The sequence below is a fragment of the Apus apus genome, chromosome 15 (genome assembly GCF_020740795.1).
Source record: "Apus apus isolate bApuApu2 chromosome 15, bApuApu2.pri.cur, whole genome shotgun sequence".
NCBI classification, from domain to species: Eukaryota; Metazoa; Chordata; class Aves; order Apodiformes; family Apodidae; genus Apus; species Apus apus.
In genome coordinates this window covers 13,417,387-13,439,567 of record NC_067296.1, presented here as the reverse complement: position 1 = coordinate 13,439,567, position 22,181 = coordinate 13,417,387, and the positions used below count along the sequence as shown (strand labels likewise).

At 48.2% G+C, this 22,181-nt stretch overlaps 1 protein-coding gene across 1 annotated transcript; it reads right to left on the bottom strand.

Moving 5' to 3' along the window:
- Window positions 1-322: 322 nt before the first annotated feature.
- Window positions 323-17,253, bottom strand: LOC127390859 (DEP domain-containing mTOR-interacting protein-like). The gene is made up of 9 exons (XM_051632955.1): window positions 16,993-17,253; window positions 9,717-9,895; window positions 6,622-6,745; window positions 5,199-5,377; window positions 4,397-4,582; window positions 3,827-3,961; window positions 3,420-3,490; window positions 1,852-1,956; window positions 323-599 (listed from the first exon to the last, which is right to left on the bottom strand). Exons 1-9 carry the CDS (start codon window positions 17,076-17,078, stop codon window positions 474-476), a joined length of 1,191 nt encoding a protein of 396 aa, XP_051488915.1. The 5' UTR covers window positions 17,079-17,253; the 3' UTR covers window positions 323-473.
- Between the last annotated feature and the right edge of the window lie 4,928 nt (window positions 17,254-22,181).

Sequence of the window (22,181 nt, the reverse complement as noted above, 5' to 3'; positions counted from 1 at the left end):
CCCAGGAAGCAGACATATTTCCTTATTTACTTGACAGTCGATGGCAGGGCTGAGGGGGCCATCTGGGAAGCACGTTGCACTCTCAGCAGGATGTACAGATGACTCAAGGCAGCTCAGACATGCTCACTTTCTTGGTCTCAAACTTCCTGCTGCCTACCAGCTTGTACCACCTGCCTTGCAGCTCGGCTGGGCAAGTGGCTTGTTCTAGGGCTTAGTTTCATAATGGGCTGAACTCTCCTATTGGCATTAAAAAGATGGAAGAGCTGAAACCCTCTCAAGATCAGGTAGAGCCAAAATTTTGAACATCATCAAAATCCAAGACTTGTCTATTAGAATGTATTTATTTGAAAATATATTAAAATGCCTGGCTAACATTTCAGAGTGAAAGGTCAAGCTTGGTCCCTCCCCACAGTCATCCTTGCTTAGTGAAGCATCCTGCCTTTCCCAACAGTGGTGGGATGAGACTCTTTTACTCATTCAGTGGCTTCCATGACTTCCATCACCAGAGTTCGGGGTCCTGTCATGATGAGGCTGCTGATGGTCTGGTAGTCCAGATGCAAAACATACATACCATTCACTGAGAAAACAAACTGGCACACCTGTAAGGAGAGGAAGGGCAGGTTACCTCCAGCTGGTGTTTTCATGGAAACTTCTGCCCATGGCAGACCAGAGCTGGAGGCTGCAACACAAATAACTTGCTACAAAATCTTGCAAAGCCTACAGCATTCCAGCCCAGTGGTAATCACTGTGCTATGATCACTACATCATAACAAAGGGGCCTAAGGGATTTAGACCATGTTCTTAAAGGAAAAAAAAAAAAGCCACAAACAAACAAACAAACAAACACAAACACAAAACCACAAACAAACAAAAAAACAAAACCAAAACAAAACCACCACCGCTCATTTATGAGCACTGGCTCATTTCACAGAGGCACGATATTAACATCTAGCAATCCAATAACAAATGAGATTAGGTAAGGAGAAATTAACTGGGCTCTTGAGTAAATGAAACAAATTGATCCATCCCACTCCAATCCTGCCAGAAGCAAACAAGGAGTCACACTCTGTCTCTGAAAGATCCATTATTTCAGATATCCTAGTGACTTTAGACTTGCATCAATTTGTAGAAATTACTCCCTTACTGCTGGGGTTTTCAGAGAGAACTGTGAAACTCTCCACTTCTGTCAGTCGTACCTAAAACTCTACACACAAACTCCATACCTGCCTGCATCTAAAATGTGTATCAAGACCTCAGTTCATTTCACCTGAGCTGGAAAGCCTGGAAGTCACTTGATGAAACAAAACGAGGCATCAGCCTAAGGTTAAGCTTTCATGTACATGGAGAAACAGTTCCACACAGAACCACCTAGTTAATAGCAGAGCAACACAAAAGGTGTTACCTCTCAGGAGCTGTGAGAGCAGGTGATTCAGGGAAAAGCTCTGCTCCTTTCCTGCTGCACTGGGGTTAAACACAGTTACTGGTGCTGAACTGGGAATTCCCTGCCTTGTTTTTAGCAGCTCAAACTGTTTCAAGAGCTCCAAAATCTATCATGGAGACAGCTTAATTTTAACAAAGATTTCCTTTTTTTCAGTTTTAGCTGCCTGCAGCCCCACTGCTGCCCTGGCAGCAGGCAAATCCAGCACTGTGCAGCCCCACAGGGTGGACTTTGCCTGCCCAGAGCACCCTGCCCTCTGCCCCTGGCAGCACATCCAGGGCTCCACGTGCCCACTGGATCCAACTGATCTCCTCTGCAGGAGGTGGGATTGTCACAGAGGATGTGTTCAGCCCAAAGAGCTCAAACAGGACATAAGTTCTGCCTCCTGTTACACCACCACAAGTAAGAAGTACCTTCATCCCTGCAGCAGCAGCAGGTCCTCCAGGGTCGACTGCCTGGATGTGGCAAGGTCTTCCTCCTCGGACCACAAACCCCCAGCCCACTGCATCCCCCACGATCTACAAGCAGAACAAAAGGGTTTTATAAAAACAAGGAATGGGCTGGAGAGAGGAGATGCAACAGTTTCTAGTGAGATGGAGAGCTCTGCACATGAACCCAGTCTGTCATGGATGGGAGAGAAAGGGCAGAGCATCAAACAAGGTGCAGAACCATTGATTAACTGCTCTCTGCAAAGCTGCTTTCAGACTAATATTCCCTGCCAGCAAGTGGAGAAGAGTGAAGCACAGGCAGCCAGAACCTGCAGTGCAAGGAACACACCAAGAGCGTGCTGAGAACATTTCCAGAGCACGCACAAGGTGCCTCCCCTTGGCACAGGACAGCATTTCCTGGGTGGGAGCAGCCATCCTTCATTTTTCCCACTCTGATCTCAGTCTGTCAGAGGAGTTTGCTGTGACACTGTAGCCATCTGATGTGACTAAAGAGAGAAGGAATTCTCAAAGGACTTTGCACATTACCCATATAAATAAATAACAGCAACTGCAGAGCTAAGCAGAAGGAAATGAGCCATGAAAGGCCCAGGCTGGCAGAGTTGAAGGGCAGGGCAAGAGCGCACAGGAGGGGAATGAACAGCACGTATGAGGACGTGCCACACTAAGGCACCAGCTTTATTTTTCTTCCTTCTTCCCACCAATTTCTACAGCATAGTTAATTTGGGAACCTGATCCACAGCTCCTCTGTAACCCCACTTGTGCCAAGACAGGATGGCAAGGCAGCCTTCACACTTCCTAAACTGGCCACTGTGAGATTCCCCCTTCCAAAGGTGGACAGAAAACTTCCCAGCCCTTTCACACAAAAATAAACAAGCGTGACAGGATCCTCAGGGCAGGAGCTGTCTGGCAGCATCCACACCCAGCACCCACCAGCCCTGCCTTGACTGGTCCGACAGCTTTAGAAATAATTAGAAAATCAAAACCCCAAAACTCAGGTTGTTTGCAGCATCCAGGAGATTTTGCAGCTGTTTATTTTGCCTATGAAAAAAAGCCCATTGTAAAAAAGGGAAGGGTGGCTCTTAGATGCTGCCTGTTCAGAGCTGCTCCATCAGATGCTGATGGATTCTATCAGCACATCTGATCTGCAGCAGGAACCTGAAAGATGCATCTAGCTGAACAAAAATCTGTGTGACAGAGGATGAGTGTCCAAGTCTCAACTGTCACAAGACTTACCTGATTCTATAGTTTGCACAGAGCTGGATGAAACACAAATGGGAGTTTGTGTGTCCAGGAAACATTCTTTTTCCTGATCAACCCCTTTGCTGTATGTTAAACTAAAGCAGAGGTTGTGCCTTTTCACCCACAAAAGTATCTGCAGACACTGACCCACTGAGACTCACCAAGCAGGAGCCGTGATGATGTGACATGCAATCAAAGTCTCAACATGGCCAGGTAAGAGCAGCAGACAGAAAGCCCCCAAAGAGCAGGCAGAGAGCTCAGCATTAACAACACCATTCGCTCTGGTCACTCACAGTGAGAGTTTTCTTGATGTACGGGGCCCCAGGGGACAGGAGCTCTTCATTGCTGACGGGTCTCTTTAACACTAGAGCAGAGGGTGACAGATCCTATCAGAATCAAGGGTTTCCTACAGGAAAGTGCATAACTGGGCAGCCTGGGGATTACCATGGGCTGGAGAACAGATGTTAGAACCAGCCCCAGTTATTGCACACAGAGATCTTTGCATTCATCTCAGATATTTTTTTTTCCAAAACACTTGCACAACTTTCCAACTCAAGCCCCAGAGGTGAGGCTGACCCTCTCCTCTAGCAAGTCACCAGGCTGACATTGGATGGGCTTGGACCTGAGGCTGGAGCTGACCTTGTCCCCTGAGGGGATAGATGCACCTCGTGCAATGACAGGGCAATGCAGAAGCCCAGACCTGATTTGGGGTTGCACTCGGCCACAGGAGGGAAGACCAGCGTGGGAGTGGTGCTGAAGTAGGGGTTGGAGTTTCCAGCGAGGGAAGTGATGCTGCTCCTTCGAACTGCAACTTTGATCTCCTTGTAGGTCTGGACTGAAAGAGGCAGAAATAACAATTACTCAAGAAGGAACAGACTAGTTTAAAATAACAAACTCCCCCACCTGCCTGATCCACATCTGACAGGTAAGCATGCCCTGAAGATGTCTTAAATTCTCTTAAATTTTTTTTTAATTATGCATCAGGCTTGTAATTTCTAAGGGAAAAAGCTTAGAAAGAATGAAATTAGCTTCAAAGAAAGATCAAGAGTTCAGCTGATGGTAAGCTGAGTTATTTTCCTGGGGTGGGGAGCTGTGATAGAGACTGCCACTGCACGGTGACATCTACCACACACCAGTGGGATGGGTGGTCACCTCACGGGATGTCTGGAGGAACATCCTATCATCTGCTGGGGCAACACCCTCAGCTCTGGGATTCTCTGGTAATGTAATCCTTGCTTTCACACCCTTCCACAAACACATCCACAGTTACCAGAGAGAAAGCTGGTGTTGCCTGGGTCTGGGTTGAGCTTGCGAAGGCAGAATGGGCTGTCTGGGCTCTCAGAGAGGGCACGAGAAGAGTTCTCGTTGAGCAGCTCTGTGAGACGCCGCCTCCGGCGAAAGTTGATCCAGAACTGGTAGAGGATGTCACTGTCAGAGAAGTGATGTCTATTGGAGACTAGGAGAGAACAGGAAAAGAGGGAGAGGCTGAGGAGGTGTGAGAAATGTGTAGCAAATATATTGGGGGACCCAAATTAATTGGTTTTACTGCCTCTGTGCTCTATTGCAGCTTTTCTGACTGTTTCAGAATGTTACCTCCAGGGAAGGAGGAGCATCAGGGCCATCTCCCCGAGGTACATCACTGAGTCACAGCCCTCTGTCATCTGCCCCTGTCCCAAGACACTCAGAGGACTCCCTGCCTGCTGAATGGAAAGTTTCATTCCTCCAGATGGTTCCGATCTCCCACCAAGCAGAGCTGAGCATCATATCCTCACAACCCAGCCCTTCAAACACCCAGGGGCAGATCCTAGTCCTGCAGCCGGAGGCTTTGAAGAACTGAAAAGCAGTAGCTCAGATTGCAGCTCAAAGCCTTTGTGGGTGGTGGAAGAAGACTGCTCTGATTTCAAAGGTCACCAGCTCCAAACATAGAACTAAAAGGCCCTATTACCATCTCCAAGTGGGCACTTGACCAGCAGTTGTTGCATGACATGAATGGGGGTTTGTTCTTAGCACAGCCTTGATGGCTCTGCTCATCTCCTGCTTTCCCTCCCAGCTCCAGCCAGGCCCTGGCTCACCATGCTGGATGATCCCATGCTCCAGCAGCGCCCGGCCCAGCTCCACCGCTTCCTTTCGGTTCTCTGCTTCTCCCTCCTGAACGAGCCAGTCAATCATCTCACAGCCCAGGAAAGTCCTCTGGTACTTCACCGAGTTCTCCTCTCTCACCTTCAGAATTGACCCTTCCACGCTCACCAGCCTGGCACAGAGGTGGGACAAGGCTCCTGTGATGCTGCTGTTCCACCCTGGAGCTGCAGCCAAGAGAAGCAGGGCCAAGAGAAGCAGGCAAAGCGTTACAGCCAAACCACTGGTGCCTGGAGCCGGGGGAAGGGAAGGGGCAAGGCAGAGCTGCAGTCAGGCAGCTTGGTAAAACTTCAGCCCAGCCGAGGAAGCAGCTTCAGCAAAGCCAGCTCAGCTGCAGCTTCAGCTCAAGATCACAGGGGAAAGCCAAGCAAGCAACCCAAGGCGTGCAACAAACGGCAGAGTCCGAACTGATGGAGAAGGTGCGTTTCAGCAAACACATCTTCAGGCTGCAGCAGGAGAGCTAAATGCAATGTCTCCACGAGGGGGTGCAGCGGGCTCACCGCGGGATGCGACCGATCCCCTCCCGGTCCCACTGCCAGCAAGAGCGAAGGACAAGTGGTGCGGGTCTGCCAGAGGGGACACCCGAAATCCCTGCCCGCCTGGCTGGGGGAGCTCTCCCTGAGAGCCAGTCTGTGAATCTGGCTGCCAGGGGTGAGCGATGGGAAGGGGTGAAGAGGCTGCTAAAGGGTCCAGAGGGAGGGGTGTTGTGGTGGAACCCAGCCTAAGGAAATGACTTGTGAGCTACCTGGCAAGATAGCTTGGACTCAAACCTGAAACAACCAACACGAATAAAACTGAATAATTGGAGGTGGGAGGAGTTTTCTTTACTGTCTGAGAAGTAGGCTGTTACAGGTTCTGCAAATAGGCAAAGTGAGCTGCAAGGACCCAGGCCCAGGACGGCCCTGAAGGTCCTGTACCCTACTGATTGGTGGGACATAAATCCTAATCATGCTGGTGGAGGCAGCTCAACCAGGGAGGCTGTGGGAAGGCTGGGAATGGCAACTGGAAGAACCCATCCCAGGAACACTCCAGCTGCAAACTGGACCCTAGTGCCTCCCTGCCCCAGAGAGCAGAATCTGCATGTGGGTTGGAGCCCAGAAAAACATCCATGAGCTCAGAGTGCAGCTCCTGTCCCAGCTCCAAAGGTGTTGGTTGTCCTGTGGCCTTGACAGGGCTCAGGAAACAGCAGTTCACAGAATGACAGGACGGTTTTGGTTGGACAGAGGGTGCAGAGAAGAAAGAGAAAAGCCACCTGCAGCCTTGGCTCCCAGCAGCAGAGCACCAGCAGCAAGAGCAGGCAGCAGCCCAGGTCCAACCACCCCTCACTGAGAGCTGCTTTGTGAAGAAGAACTCACGTACTTCTCATAAAGGCTCTGTCCTCTCATGAACACCTTCACGTCCTTGCTGAGCGGGAAGGTCCCGTCGTCCTTGCGGAAGCGGTACAGCAGCTTGGCGTCCTTGTAGTCTGAGTGCTCATCACACACTGAAAGGAGGAGTTCAGAGCAGGGACGTCAGTGCTGCAGGTGGCCTTGAGGGACAGGCAGAGCTCCACGGGCTCAGCAGGGCATTAGCTCCAGGTGAAAAGCCATGGGAGCTGCCTGGGATGTCCTCCTCCATGCCCCTCACACCATGGAGCAACCAGCATCTCAACTTTCCATCAGGCTCTTACAAATGCTTGCAGCCCCTGATGGTCAGTCCCACTGAGCAGACCTTGGGAAAGCCTGAGTTTGGTTCTACATTTTGATCCAGACATTAAAGCACTAAAACATTCATTAAAATAAGCTAGATTAAAAAAAAAAAAATAAAAAAAAAAATTGATATTTTGGCTTAGACTAAAAGAGAACAAACAGAATCATCTCAGTCAGCTTTTTTAGAAAGCTACTGCCACATGTAAGTAGACTTGGAGGACAAGAGTAAAAACCCTGCACTGCTTCCAAAACCCCATAAAAACCTGTCCCTGTCAAAAATACTTGTAAGCTAAAAGGTATAATGACATCAGCTTTTCCACACTGTTTTGTGCCAACCCTGCCCTGTCACTTGCATGACAAACTGACCTCAGGAGAGGGTTTTCTTGAAAGCCAGGAGCATGCAACTAGAATAGTCAAGTTGATATGGAAAGCCTCAGTTTCATATTTATTTTGGTAGTGAGCACACAGCCTGTAAACACATGGCTGTTCAGTGCACACAACATTTAGCAGGTAAATATTTGGGATACAGCTTTGAGAGAAACTTGACTGCAACAGATGCCTAGACTACAAGTCAAAAAAAACACACCCTAAAATCACACAGCAGCTCTCAACTCAGTCAGCCTGCCTTTCTTCAGGTCCACCAGTCCGAAGCAAGAGGGAGAAACTTCAACAGCAAAAAACCAACACAATAGAGTAAAGAATATGCCCAGAAAACAAAGAATATCAGTCAAGGGGGGGAGGGGAAATAACAAATATTTCCTGGTTAAAGTAACATAATACACTAAAAAAACACAAGATACTTATTTTGAAACATTTTGACACTTGTTCATTCTCCTGAACAGACTGACAAAGCTTCATTCCCTTTTTGGTGAGCAGCAAAAAGCTACAAACTGTCAGATTATCTGGAGTTCATCGTTGCTCCTCAGCAGTTGTCTGGGTATGAAATCAGGACACTAAAGCCCCTGACTCATCAAGCAAGAAGGCAGGTCAAGAAGGTTGTTTTGAAAGGGGAAAGTTTGGATCTCAACAGCTCCAAGGAGCAATGATTCAGATGTCCTCGTGTGGAACTGAGCATAAAACCTCCCAGGACTGCACCCACAAAAAAACCAAAGCATTTTTGCTGTTTGAAGACCAATTTCAACGTGTTTCCAGCATGTAAGAGAATAACAACTCAAACCACAACAGACCATTAAGAGACAGAGCAGACAATGATCTTCATGAGATAATTATTGTCTTCTGGATCCCAGCAGAGAAGAGGGCAAACAGTTTAGACAGCCAATTGCAAAGCACTTAGCACGGTGCTGTGGTTAAGAGGCAGCCCCATTTCCAAGGGACTAATGAAAATTAATGGTCATAAGACAAGTTGGAAAGTCAACTTCTGTGTCCAGGCAGGAATTATCACAGAAGCAGGAGGGACGTGTCCACAATAAGCAATCAAAACAGCACTGGCACCAAGTGCTGCCCAGGTTTAATTAACTAATGGGTTGATTTGAAACTGTAGGCTGGAGAGATGGAAAAATAATCAGGTTTAAATGTTAATGTTTAACAGAGAACTCACTGCTGCAGCTTCATGCTTTGGTGATAAAGCACAGCAGCAGAGTTTATTTTTGTTCAAGGCAGCTTAACGTAAAGGGCATTAACCTCAGCAAGCAGCAGCAGAGTGTTTGCAGCACTGTGGTCAAAGGCAGCTATCTCTGGACCCTAAGGAAGAGGGGGGAAGAGAGAGCTGGATTTGGTAGGGTTGTCACAGCTGCATCCTCTTGTGACCAACCACCACCTGGCTCCAAGTAACCACAGCTCCTGTCCCAGAGACTTGGAAGCAAGAGGGCTCAGGCAGGAGTCAGCACCTCAGCCACAACCCTTCCCACCAAGGGCAATGGTGTCCCAGGCCTGTTTGATGATCCAGGTCTTTAGTTCCTGCTTGGGCATGAAAATCCCAGGGAGAGAAACAGCTCTTTGCCAATCTGAAGCACGTGCTTCAGACCACAGTACATCCCCAAGTGACTCCAAAACAACTGAAAGTTCCAAATCATTTTTAAAAAGAACAAAGCCTAAATACTAAGAGCTGGGATTGAGCACCAAGCTGTTGTTTTTCCCCACTTCCCTTTTCTTTTTCATTTTTGTCTTTTAACAGGTTCCCCCAACAAGCCTTTGACATGGAGGGCTGCCCAAGGAAGACATTCCTCCAGGATTGCTTCAGCCCCAGCTTGACAGGTACCAGCTGATTTTTAGCTTTGAGTGATGCAGAATCCACACCCCTACTTGTCCCACCCACCATGGATAAGGAAACTGAGGAACCCTGGGTTCCTACAGTAAAAAACCCTGGCTTTTCCTGCAGATATGAAGTATGTTCAGCCTCAATTCTGTGTGACACAAACATGCCCTAGACCAACTTCTCTAAAAATATTCACCACCAGCTGCCAGTGCAATTGCTGTCAGGCAACACAGATCAGGTGTTACTGAACTTGCTTCCAAACAAGAGCCTCTCCAGCTCCTGTTTTTCCAGTGCACAGCCAATTCCCCTTTCTGTGGGACAGGGAACTGGTACATCACCCCAAAGTGCTGCAGCTCCACCACCATCCAACCCCCCTCCCCCGCCCCAGCCTCATGTCCACCCATCATCTCCCAGCCCTCACCCACAGGACAGTGGTGAACAGGGACCTGACCACACTTCCGTATCCTGGGTTAGTGGTCACAAGTGGTGACCAGAAACAGAGCTAAATACCCCCCCGAGAGACTCAACAGGCAGAAGAGAGACCCACCCACCGTGATGGATGATGTAGTGGTCCATCAGCTTCTGCATGAGGCGGATCCCTGTCTCCCTGTCCGGCGCCTCCTTGTGGTCGATCAGCCAGTCCGTGAGCTCCTTGGCCACGAAGCAGTTTGGGTACGTCCGGAGGTGGTAACGTCTGTCCTTAATGAGCTTCCCATCGTGGAGGCGAAGCCTGGAGGGACAGACAGCCCTTGAGAACAGCTGGTGTTACTGGGGAGTTTGGGTCTAGTAACCCTGTGTTTGCCCAGCCTGGAGAAACCACTGATGTTTTGGGAATTCAGGCAAGCACATGTTGACTCAGGAATTCAACCAAGCCTCTTGGCCTTCCAAAGCTGCATCAGTCAACCCTAAGGAGCCTCCCTCCATCATCCTCTTCTCTCCTACCACTCCACAGGGTGTATAATTGCCTGCACTGGACCCAGTTTGAACTTTTCATTTGCTTTTGCTCTAATTAAGCCTGTAAACATACAGAGCAGCCAACAGAAACTTGGGAAAAAAGGCCAAAACATAGGAAAAAAAAAATTAATAGTAGATATATTTGTCATCTTGGCACCATTCTGTGCCTAATTCTCCTTCCCCACTGCCATGAAAGCAGGAATGTAGCTGCCCCAGGACAGAGTCTTAGCCACAGCTCAGGGGGCAGCAGTAGCAGCAGCACTTGTTTATCTGCAGGTGTCTGAGAGGACTGCCAGGTGGGCCCTGTGCACCACCTACTAACCCATCTACCCACTAGTCCACAGCAACACTGGACAACAGTCCTGACATTTTCTGGCTCAAGCTGGGATAGACTGGGACAGAGTTTACCAGAACAACAAGCCTCCTATCCTGAAAACCCTGACGTTATGGCTAGTCTGGGACTCTGATGGAAAGATATATATGGGTGACAGTTGCCCAGGCACGTATGGCTTTGACTTTTAAAAGGACCTTAACAACTGAGCAAGCCACAAGGCACAGAGATCTTCTGTGTTCAAGCCAAAGCCAACCCAGCCTGGCAGCAGATCTGTCCAGAAGCCAAACTTTTGCCCTGTAGTCATGGCGGTTCCCAAAATACTAACCCTGGAAAATGCAAAATGGATGCAGCAGATTCAGAGGGGAGATGTTTAATTAATATCTCCTCAGTTACTCCAGGATGTTGCTGGTTTCAAATTATGAATTTCAATTCACAGTTTTGCCCTGGGCCATTTTATTTTACAGAGGCATTAATCACTGCAGCCTTTCTTTACTTAATGCCTCACGTTCTTTTGTTCTCTTTGAAGAAGTTGTGTGCACCCCACATCATGTTGGACAACAGTTTCAGGCACTGCATTAGAAGCTTTAAATATCCTAAAAGTCTATCAGATAATAATGTATTATCCTATATTGTAGGATTTACAAATATTAGGGTCTCAAAAGTCTAAAGAGAAAAACTTGTGTTGAATGAAGATTCAGTAACTGATTGACATAATTAATGCTCAGGCTACTAGGAGTCAAAATAACTCATTTTTTCAGACCTTGCAGGTAACTAAAAAGCTAAGACAAAGACTCATGCAGAAGCAGCTCCTGGTCTTGCTTGTGACTGCCCTCCCTCAAATACTAAAGCCTGTAGCCAGTATTTTGCTCTCTCTACCTGGAAGATTCATTCTCACAAGTGACCAACAGTCATTCTGCACACTGATTTTACCTGAAGAGAAGAGCCCACCCTGCAGCAGACAACTGCCTGCTGTTTTTAGAGTTTTTAGCTTTTTCCTTTATTTCCTGGTCTGCTGTCAAAGAGCAATCAGAGCCAGGCAGCAGCAACAGCAAACAGAGAGGCTCCCTGCCCCACCAGCCCTCTGCTATGGGAGAAGACAAACAGCCACTTTTTATACACTTCCTGTCCTTACTAATCAACAAGTGGGATGCCACTTTAGAGGCATGTTTGGCAGAGATAAGAGATGCTGAACCAAGAATACTCTATTGCTATCAAGAGTCTGCAGGAGTCCATAAAGACCATAGATACATTTGACACAATAATGCACAGCCCATCAGCACCCAGCACCTGGACAGACACCAGCTGGGACAACACATGTCCCTGCCCATGCAGGGGGGTTGGATCTAGATGAGCTTTAAGGTTCCTTCCAACCCAAACCATTCTGTGACTCTGATGAACACTGCTTCCCCTCTCTTTTTTTAAAAAAAATCATATTTCAAAATTCTGCAGGAAATGAACAGCTCTTGTGGAGGGGAAAAAAAAAAAAAAAGAGAGAGATTTTCAGCCAACAATACTAGTAAAAACTAGGATTTGAAAAACAATAAAATTAAAAATACAATTATTCTGGAACTATTCTATTGGGAACTATTGCCAGGGTAGGAATTACATGGCAGCCAAGCACCTCTGGAGCAGCAGCGTCTTGGACTTTCTTTCTATTTTAAGTTTGTGACAAGTTTTCCCTCTTTCCCACAGACCCAGGGCAGCGGAAGATGCACAGCTCCAGTGTCCTTGTGGCCTTTTCACTTTCCTCTTGTTTACTGTTTCCCATCAACTACAAGGAGGCAAATTCTGCCCTTCAGACACAGAAGGACAAAACACCAACTGCGTTTTCCAACAGCTCAGCTGACACCCTCTGTAAACCAGCCCATGGACCACGCTGCAAAAACAAAGGCAGTGAAACCACAAGTGGTTTATAATCGTGCTTGCAGATTAACCCCAAAAAAATGAAGGAAGGATGTGTAATGCAGCATTATGAGTTTTCTAGATGCCAAGACCTACCCCATGTACATATTACTTCTTCAGAAAGAAAAAGAAAATTAAAAATAAAAGGCTAACACAAGGACAAAATTCTTGCTGGAACATGAGAGTCGACTCTTACGAAACACTCCTGGCTTGGCAGTCGCTGCCTTCACAGGCGTTTGCTCTGGGAAGGCTGTGTTGGGTAACCACATTGTTTCTTTGTCAAGGTCATTACAAAGACATCATTATTCAACCTGTGTAACCTTGTTGAAAGGCAGATCCGCAGCAGTGTAAATAGGGGAAAAAAAAAAAACAAACCCACACCAAACCAAAACACAAACCTCGAGGCAATCAAGAGTTTAAGTCACTTCAGCTGTTCCAAACACGACGTCCCTGCTCCTCTGGCAGGGCAGCACTTTTCCAGCAGTGTTAGGGGTGCTGGAGAGGAACACAAGGAGCTCTTCTCTCCACTGCTTCTGTGTATTCACTGTGATCTCAGAACTAAAGGTCTGAATCAGGGCCTATACCCTGAAGAAAAGGGCTTTCTTGTATTGGAAAACGTGCTACTTTTACTGCCTTGTTGCTGCACAGCCAGAGCAATCCCTGAAGTTCTGCACCAAGAGCCCACACGTGACTGCACAGAGCGAGAATGCTTCCCTGGGGCACTGTCCATCATCTCCTACCCGTGGAAAGAGACCTTGAGCATCTCAAATGCCAAGGTGGAGCTTTCAAGGATATTAACTCCAGTTCACATTCCCACAGAAACTGAGTAAAATGAACAGCCCTGAAAAGATACGTCATCCAAATGACCTTTTCTGTTCCTGTCTTTACAGAAAAAAACCCCACAAAAACCAAAACAAAACCCCCAAACAGGCTCAGCAAAACCTAGTTTGCTGCAGTCCTCCCAGTTTGCAAAAGGACCAGTACATGCTGGGGGAGAGGGGAGAGCTTTGCACACCTGTGGCAGCCCAAAGGGGAAGAGAGATGTTCTCTTTTCCTACTTGTATTTAAATGTATGTATAGAAAAATGAGGTGTAAAAAGAAATCCTGCCAAGCACAAGCCTGCTTCCCAGTCCTCACCATCACCTGTGCTGAAAAATTAATACTAGGCTTTTCAAGGTCATTCTGATCATGTAGTTCTCATCTCATTTTCTGAATAATAGTCACCTGGCAGCTGCCACACTGAGCAGTGTCCCCTATCTCCTCCAGGAAGACATCCCCACTTCAAGAGAACCAAGTTCAGCAGAGAACCACAAAACCTGTGGACCCAAGATTTTTGGCCAGAAAAACAAGTTTTGGCATGTTCAGCTACATAGCTTGAAATGAGCCCAAGTTCCAGAGCATCCAAGTATGAGCAGTTTAATTAACAGTGTCTCAGTTTGAGTATCCAAATAAAACACTCGGCACCTTTGAAAATTTTGGACAGTGACTGAAATCACCATTTTGTTCCCCAGAGGAGAAAACCTTCCACCTCCACTCACTTTTTCTGCCCAAGACATAAATCTACTGAGTACATTTCATGTTTAAGAGTGATTAATGCAGCTTAACAGAGTAATTAGAGAATGGTTTGCTCACTTGACCATGAGGAGAGTGCACAAGGACTTGTCTGTACTTGAGAAATTCAGATTACAGCAGGGTGTGTGAATTCAAAGCACTGTTCCACAATATCTCAATGCAGATAAGCCATTTGTTGCAATTAGAAAATACTAATTAGGCCTCTCTTACAGAGCACCACCCAGGAACACACAACACCCAGGAAAACCAGTATGGGATTTTCATGCAGGTTTGTGTGCCTGAAACAAAGAAGTTGACAGGAGATGTGAGGAGCAAGGCTGAGATAGCAGCCTCGTGAAACCCGGGATTAAAATACTAAGGGAAATGATCTTCATTTTTCTGAAGGGGAGAAACTCAAGACTCAAAACTCCTCTTCACCCTCCATGGGCTAGAAATCCAAATCCTCATATAAGCTAAGGACCATGGCAGGTCTTCCCTCCATTCCTTCAGGATCAGTTTTGCTCCCTGCCATCCCCATGAACCATTCCCTCACCCCTGGCTTGTGCAGCTATTTCTGGCTGGGAAACCCATCCTGACACTGAACAGACTCATCCCTCCAGCCAAACCAAACTCAGAGGGATTTGCAAACTTGCTGGGAAGCCAAAGAGCTGTGGAGATGAAGCAAAGGTTTGTTTGATTAAATGCAATAGTGGGGAGGCAGAGCAGGACGTGGGGAACAGGGAAAACAAATGTTTGAGATTTCACGTAGATACAACAGCATTATTTGTTGATTGAGGCTTCCAGAGTCAGGGCAGGACTGGAGGCTCCTTTCTGCACTTCTTTATTCCTTACCTGGGGAAAAGCAGGGAAGGACAATGTGGGCATTTAGCCCTGCCCCATCTGCTGTTGCCTGAGGCATCATCCAGCCTCTCTGCCTCAGTTTCCCCATTGCCACACCAGCCTGGCACCCAGTCCTTGGGAAGACTGATACTGTAACTCCTTACCTGCCCGGCTGTACCACTCCCAAAACACAAGAGGCAGCCCTGAGCACCACAGCTCTGCACCACTCAATTCTCCTTGCAGCCCGAGGAGCCAGGCAGCAGGTTGGTGTCCATCTCTTCACCCTCCTCCCCAGGTTTTACACCCCACACTGGCCAGCAGCTCCTTCTGCACTGGGAACAGGCTCCTGCCCAGACTGAAGCAGGAGGACATGCCTGCTCCCTGCCAAGCCACCAACAAAAGCACCCATATCCCTGGGCACTCCAGTAGAAAAAGATGGGTGTCCCAAAACATACAGGTACTTTGGGTTTTATACTCGACTGGGTGAACTAATGGAAAGCTATCCCCTCCCTGCACAAAACTTGCCTCCCTTCAGGCTTTTAGCATCCTTTTTAAAGGCTCAGGGCATATTCACACTGACAATGAGGAGTGACACTGGCAGACAAATGCTGAGAGGAAAAAAAAAAAAGTTGGTATTATCAGTTTTCAGAAGAGTTTGACTTTTGTACTATGCTTTTATCTTGCTTATAAAAACTACTGTAGAGTGCAGTAAACCACACAGACAGATTTACAGTATCTCCTTCTCCTTACAGTCACAATCACCAAGTGGTCCAGGATCTGATATGCTTCTGTCCCCCAAAAGGCTCTAGGAGTTCACATCATTCCCTCTGCACAAGCACTGATCAGTTTTAATTCATCTTGATTACTTTATTTTCTCTCCAAATACCTAGTCCCCAAATACCTAGCCTAGAGCCCAGGCTCTAGGACCCATTTTAAATCTCAGGGACTCCAGAGGAGTAAAATACTGGAAATATAAATACAAACAAGACTGCCCTGCCCTTGGGATGGAAAAAAAAATCATAACTATGTTGCTTGCACCAAGTTATTGAAATGAGGCACTTTGCTCTTAGATCAGCTGCTGCTTTCCCCTATAAGAAAGTTAAGCTCCTTTTCCAAGTCTTGCTTACAACATGGACTTGCAGAGACAGCAAAAGCAGGAAGTTTGATGCAAACTCCAGCAGCAGCAGCAGCTCTCCCAGTCACTACCTAAGGAAAATATTTCATTCCTGGGGCCAGGACAGCAATATTTTTGAAAGACAGCAGACTGGAAGTGTGGTTATGCATCCCTATAGATTTTCCATCCAGCCACTCTGGACACTGGCTGTTTTTTCAAGATAGGGCCCTAATTCTTAGGTGGAAAATATTGATTCTTGATACAGAACAAATAATCAAGCTGACATGACTCACTGAGAATGGAGAACACAGCAACACAGAGCTAATTTTAGGAATCTGATGCTAGCAAACTTGGGCTCTGGGTTTTCTATGTTATTCAAGGATATATTTCCTACTTTCCACCCACATCTCAAAACAAAACAGAACAGCTCCAGATACAAACAAGCAAACTCTGCTCAAGAGCTAGACAAGCCCACAGTTACAGGCTTTCAAGCAAGCAGGGTCTCTGACCCCACATACACAAGAAACACGTTTTCTCAGCTACGTGGGTGTTTCTTGCATAGAATATTTTTCTATCTTCACAAGAAAAATAGAAAAAAAAAAAAATAGAAGTTGCTCAAGAACTGGGACTACAAACCAACAGAAGTTCCCAGAAGTGACTTTCAAGAGAGGGAAGACCCTACACATTGCTCTGCAGAACAGCTCAGGTGGGTGGCACCTGTGTCACCGTCTTCCAAATCACCCCCAAAGTCCAACCAGCCCCAGAGACGATGCTGCCCCCAGCCAGGGACCTCGGGCAGCCTCCTCAGTGTCACCACATCAGGCTCTGAGTTTAGGGGAGGACGCAAAGGGATTGAGAAAGCCTGTTGCCATCTGAAACTACCTGCCAGTTCCCTGGCACCTGGAGGAGCAAGGCAGGAGATGCCCAGGGAGCAGGAGAAGGTAATGCAGGAGAGGACCTGGTTCACCACGGGGTCAGTGGGTGAGGGAAGGCTCAGCAGGTACTGGGGAGGGGGAGACCCTGGCACCTGGGGAAAGAGCTTGCTCAAGGATAAAGCTTTGAGCTTCCTGCTAACGGGATGGGGTCCGGAGCCGCAGGGCACAGCCCGGAGAAGGGTCTCATCACCTCCTACCTCAGCTGCTCTCCAGCAATCATCACCTCTGCCCTGTAGTGCTGCTCGGTGGCTTTCTTCTTCAGGCTGGGGCTCAGGCTCTCCATGCCGGGCAGGAGCAGCGCCCGGGGGAGCGGGGAGCGGCGGGGGCCGCGCACACCCCATGGGATGCGGGGGGCCGAGCTCCCGGCCCCGGCGCGCTCCCGGCCCGCGGGCGAGGTGCAGGTAAAGCAGCCTGGAGCTGCGGGCTCCGGCTCCCCGCCTCTCCTTCCCTCTGGGGAGGCTGGAGGAGGAGCCTCCTGCAACCTGAGCGCGGCTTGGCTGGTTTCTCACCCGCTCCTCTCCGGCCGAGAGCCGGGGAGGTGACAGGTCTGCTCCCCAGCAGGACCGGGACACTGGCCTTTCTAGCGTCTAGGTGGCTCCAGCAGACCCCAGGCGCACACAGGTTGTAGGGTGAGTGGTTTGATTAGCAATGAGATGGACAAAGCACCGGCTTCCTTACGCTGTAAAGGGTTCAAGATGTACCATTCCCCCATGCAAACCACTTGGCTTGTTCTCACCCTCTTGCCCCAGGGCTTCCCACCTCTCCCCAGGGTGGGCTGCATCCAACACCACGGCCAATACTTGCTAAGAAGTTGCTTAAAAGGTCTCAGAGCAGCTTGAAACCTTCCTCATTACAGCAGCCAGAGTTTGGATGGAGAAGCCCAAGCTGCAATTAGCCAGAGATGGCACTGATGAGTCTGGGACCCTGCTGGTGCTGAGCTGTTTGCCCCTGAAAAGGCTCCAGCCTTTACAATCTACCTGCAGGCACTGGTACCTGCCTCAGGTACCACCAGTCATTTCTGCTCTTTGAGAGAGCTGACCTGAAACAAAGAGTGTTCAGCAAAGAAGCAGGCAGAGGAGCTGGGATGTGGAGATGGTTAATTACATCCATCATTAGCATGTGCAATTATATTTCCATTAGTTAAAGCAGGAGTGGAAAATATTGGCTGGCACAGAAGACCAAACCTCAGAACCAGAAGAGGGGGGAAATCTACCAAAAGACAATGTGGAGAAGATGGGAGTGAGGGAAGGAAACTGCAGCAGCTGAGGAGATTCTGCTTCAACATGAAGCCTAATAAAGCAGCAATAAACTAAATGCTCTCTTTAATTAGATGGTCTTTAGCAGCAATTCAGCAGCCAGCAGCTAGTTATAGCCAGTCACCCCACCAGCACAAGCAGACCCTGCCAGGCTCACATTCCCCCTGCACTATAATATCCCTAAATCAGCCAAGCTCAGGTTAGGATTTCAAGAAGCCAGGATGCAGTGGTCGGGTCCAAGGTCTGAAGTCAAGGAGCCCTGTGTGCTTCCTGCCTGGAGCTGGCACGTGGGACCGCACAGTCTTGGCACTCCTGAAGGAGCTCAGTGTCCTCACACAGTGCTGGCTGCCTGTGGCTGGAGGGTGGCAGGTGGACAGAGGAGGACCAGCTCGCACAGGCTGCCTGGCTAAGCCAGCCCCAGGCTCTCTGTGCCTCCAGTGTCTTCCTCACCTTTCGTGACCTCGCTCCCAAAAGCAAATCATTGAAACGCTTTTGCCACCAAGTCCTAAGAAGTGAGATTTTTAGATGGTGACAGCTGAGCTCCTGGATTCCTAAGAGGTGGATGCTGAAACATTTCCGATGGGAAAACAGATGTCTTGGAAGCTCCCTGGGGTCCAGGCTGTGGTGCAGAGCCCAGTAACATCCAGACAAATACTGTTCATTCCTGTCAAGTCAGGAGAGAATTCTCATGCTATCCCAGGAGAGATGCAGAGAAGACAGTTCTGCCCAGGCAGAGATGGGGGCAGAGCAAGAAGAAACAGAAAAGAGCAAGTTAAAGGCACCCTTGTAACCCCTGTACCTGGAGATGGGCTGGTGGTCTTCTGGCCAGCATCCCTGCTGGCTTTGCTGAAAAGGGAGCAGCAGAGGTGCAGGTAGTGGAGCTGGACAAATCTTAGCCTCATGCTCCCATCCAAGTCAAACAGCTGCTGCAGCCCTGGCTGTGGGGGAGCAGCATCCATGGGCTGCCCCAACAAGGCTCCTTCTATCCGGGCTCTCCTGGAGGATACTCTGTGTCTTGCTGATCACACCACACCATAAACGCAGGAAAAAGGCTCCCCTTGTGTGCCCAGGCAGGCTCAGTGGCAGCTCTCAGAGTCTCCTGGAGTCCTCTCCAATGTCTGCTGCTGGTGTGTCTGTTCCAGTCCCAGCAAAAGGGCCTTTAAGGTGCTTCTGGGGCAGGCAGAGCTTGTCCCTGCCCAGTGCTGCAGCATCCTCCACTCATAACAGAGTAAAGGATTTCAGCTCTTGACAGCTTCTTTCAGGAAACACACAGCAGAAAAAAAAAAAAAGTTATTACTTCCATAAATAACCTTGTAAAATGTACCCTTTAAATTAGACAGTGATGTTTCTACTTAAGCCACAAAAACAAGGAAAAGAAGCTACTAAAAATGTATTATCTTCCCTTCTCAAGCCCTGGGAGTGCTCAGCCAAGAGCAGAGGGAGGCCACCAGCTTTGGGTGCTGGAGCCATGCTCAGGAAGCTGCCTGTGGGGATGGAGGGCAGGTACATGGACAAACTTCTCATGAAAGGTATCTTAATGTTACAGCTCCTGTAAACCACTTTAAATTTACAGTTGGTATTGAGATGACAATTATTGAGTAGTTGTTCTCCCAGCAAGGGCCAGGAGAGTTAGTTCATTAAATAAGTCCACAGGCTTGAGACAATTCAGAAGAAAAGGAATGAACCAAAGCCAGCCTGAGTTCTTACCTAACCTCAGGAGTCTCCTTGGCAGATTTGACACCTTTCCCCCAAAGCCTTGTGTGCCACTGAAGGGAATATACACTGAGATGGTAACTTCATCCTGGAGCTGACAGCATTTCAGGGCTGGGAAAAACAACTCCTAAACATGTCTCCCCCATTCCCCATACATGCAGAGATTAATTAGATATTTAGTTATCAGCTAGATCTACAGATGAAAGATGCCATTCATAGTACAGCTTTGGAGCTCAAGACCACAAAGAATAAGCACCCAGCTCTGCAAAGTCACCCCAGCTAGGTTTCCTCTGCAGAAGAACTTAATTTTTCTGTTTCAACAAATTAGTGGGTTGTTTGGCTTGATAAGTGTTCAGGAAAGATAGAGGCACTGCTGGGTACAGCCAGGTACCTTGGTTTCCAGTTCCCAACATTGTTACAGCACCAAGTAGAAGGCTTAGCAACCAACATTATTATTATTATTATTATTATTATTATCATCATCATCATCATCATCATCATCATCATCATCATCCTTCTTTTTCCCAAGCAGGGCTGAGGAAAAGACAGAAGGGAATTTAGTGAGTTTGCCTTTAAATTCTGAATGCACACATTGTCAAAAGATTAATAAACATTCATAAAGCACTCCTTTTCTGCAGCAGCAAGTCAAGAGTGAGCACAGAGGACACCAGGAGCTGTCACAGTCATCCTTGCCATTAGTCCTTTGCCCACATTTTGTCCTCCTTCTGGCAGCCCAGGCTCTGCACTTGAAGCAGAGAGCTGCAGAAACCTCCCGTGCAGGGCAGAGAGCCTGGCAGCAGGCTGAGATGCAGAATTTTCCTGCTCTGAGCTGGTACATCCCCTGCCAGCTGCCTGCAGCTGGCCAGCAGCCATCCCTTCTCACCCCACACACGGGGTTGGATTCAGCTTTGCAGAGGGGAAAAAAAAAAAAAAAAAAAAAGAGTTCACAGCCAACAGCAACACAATAAACCCCCTGATTTTGGAAGGGCTCTGAGTGAGAAAGGCCTCCCCAGGCCAGCTGACAGCAAGCTGTTCTTGCCAGAGCCCGTTCTCCCCAGGGGTAACTCTTTGTCCCCAGCCAGGTGTGGTCACCTGGGTTGGAGCCCGGCCAGCTGGGCTGGGCAGCAGGGAGCACAGCATTGCTTGGGAGCCAGGCTCTCCCTGCTGCTTTCAAAAAATAGGTTTAGGTTTGGCTGTGAAGCTCACAGCACCCCTGGGGCTATTTGCTGCTTAACTTCTTGGTGTCAGTGCCACAACCAGTTCTGAAGGCCACCTCACAGCACACACCTCAAGAGAAGAGCAGTCAAAATGCCAGGTCAGCAATGCTGGGGCATCCTGTATGGAGATCCCTCATCCAGCTGCACCCAGGGGAATTGTTTCATAGCCACTAAAGCCAGCCTAGGGACTGCTGTGCACTGGGGAAGTGTGTAGCTCCATGGAGGCTCCATCTCTGTGTTGGAAGCTGATAAAGAGACTGGACAGCAGTGTCCATAGAGCCAGAGAAGTCTGGAAAGATTTATTACCTTCTACTGGCAGAAAATGAGCACATTATTCAGCAATTTCTCATTAGCCAGTTATATATCTAAGCTGGAGCTCTCATGTAATTGAGTGACCTTTGTTTTGTTCCAGAAAATAAATCTGGATGCCAGAGCAATCTACATTGCTTCTTTCCACTGAGAAGGACTGCTAACCCCAAGCAGTCAAATGCAGATATGGAGATCTTGGTTTCCCTTGAAATTTCAGACCATTACAGCTCACTCATGGTTCTCCAAAGGCACAAGGAATAGAACTTTCTCTTGCAACAAACATGAGCAAAAAACAAAATAGGAAAAAAAAGAAAACCCTACCCTGAAAATTCAATTCTTCCTCAAGTGCATTCCTTCAGGGCCTGTAGCTCCAATGAAAACACCACCAAATATTTACCTTCATAATGAACTAGTAAGTTTTCATTGGAAAGAAAAAGAAAATCAGCAAAACAACACAAACCACTTATGTAAGAAATCAAGGAACCTGCATCATCTTCACTTCCCCATTCCTCAGCAGCTACTGGAAGGAGCAAAAATCTTACACTAGTCCTTAACTCTCAGCCTCCCGTGCCAGGGCTTGGGTGTGAGACTTCAGAGCAGGCCAGGTGAGTCTAATTCCCTCCATCCACCCAAGGGGTGAGGCTCTTCAACCTGGTTGTGAAGATCAACACCAGGAGCTGCAGCCCACTCTGGCAGGGACACAGAGACAGGCTCTGCAAGGTGCACCTCTGCTGCTCCCCAGCAGCCTCCCAGGGAGGAGCAGCCTGCAGAGCTCTCAGGGCTCTCCATGGTCTGGAAACACTAACCTGGGTCAGGGCCACATCAGGTGCTGCACAGCAGGTGCAGTAGCCAGTTCTAGACCCACTTTTCTCCCAAAGAAACCCTCCAGCT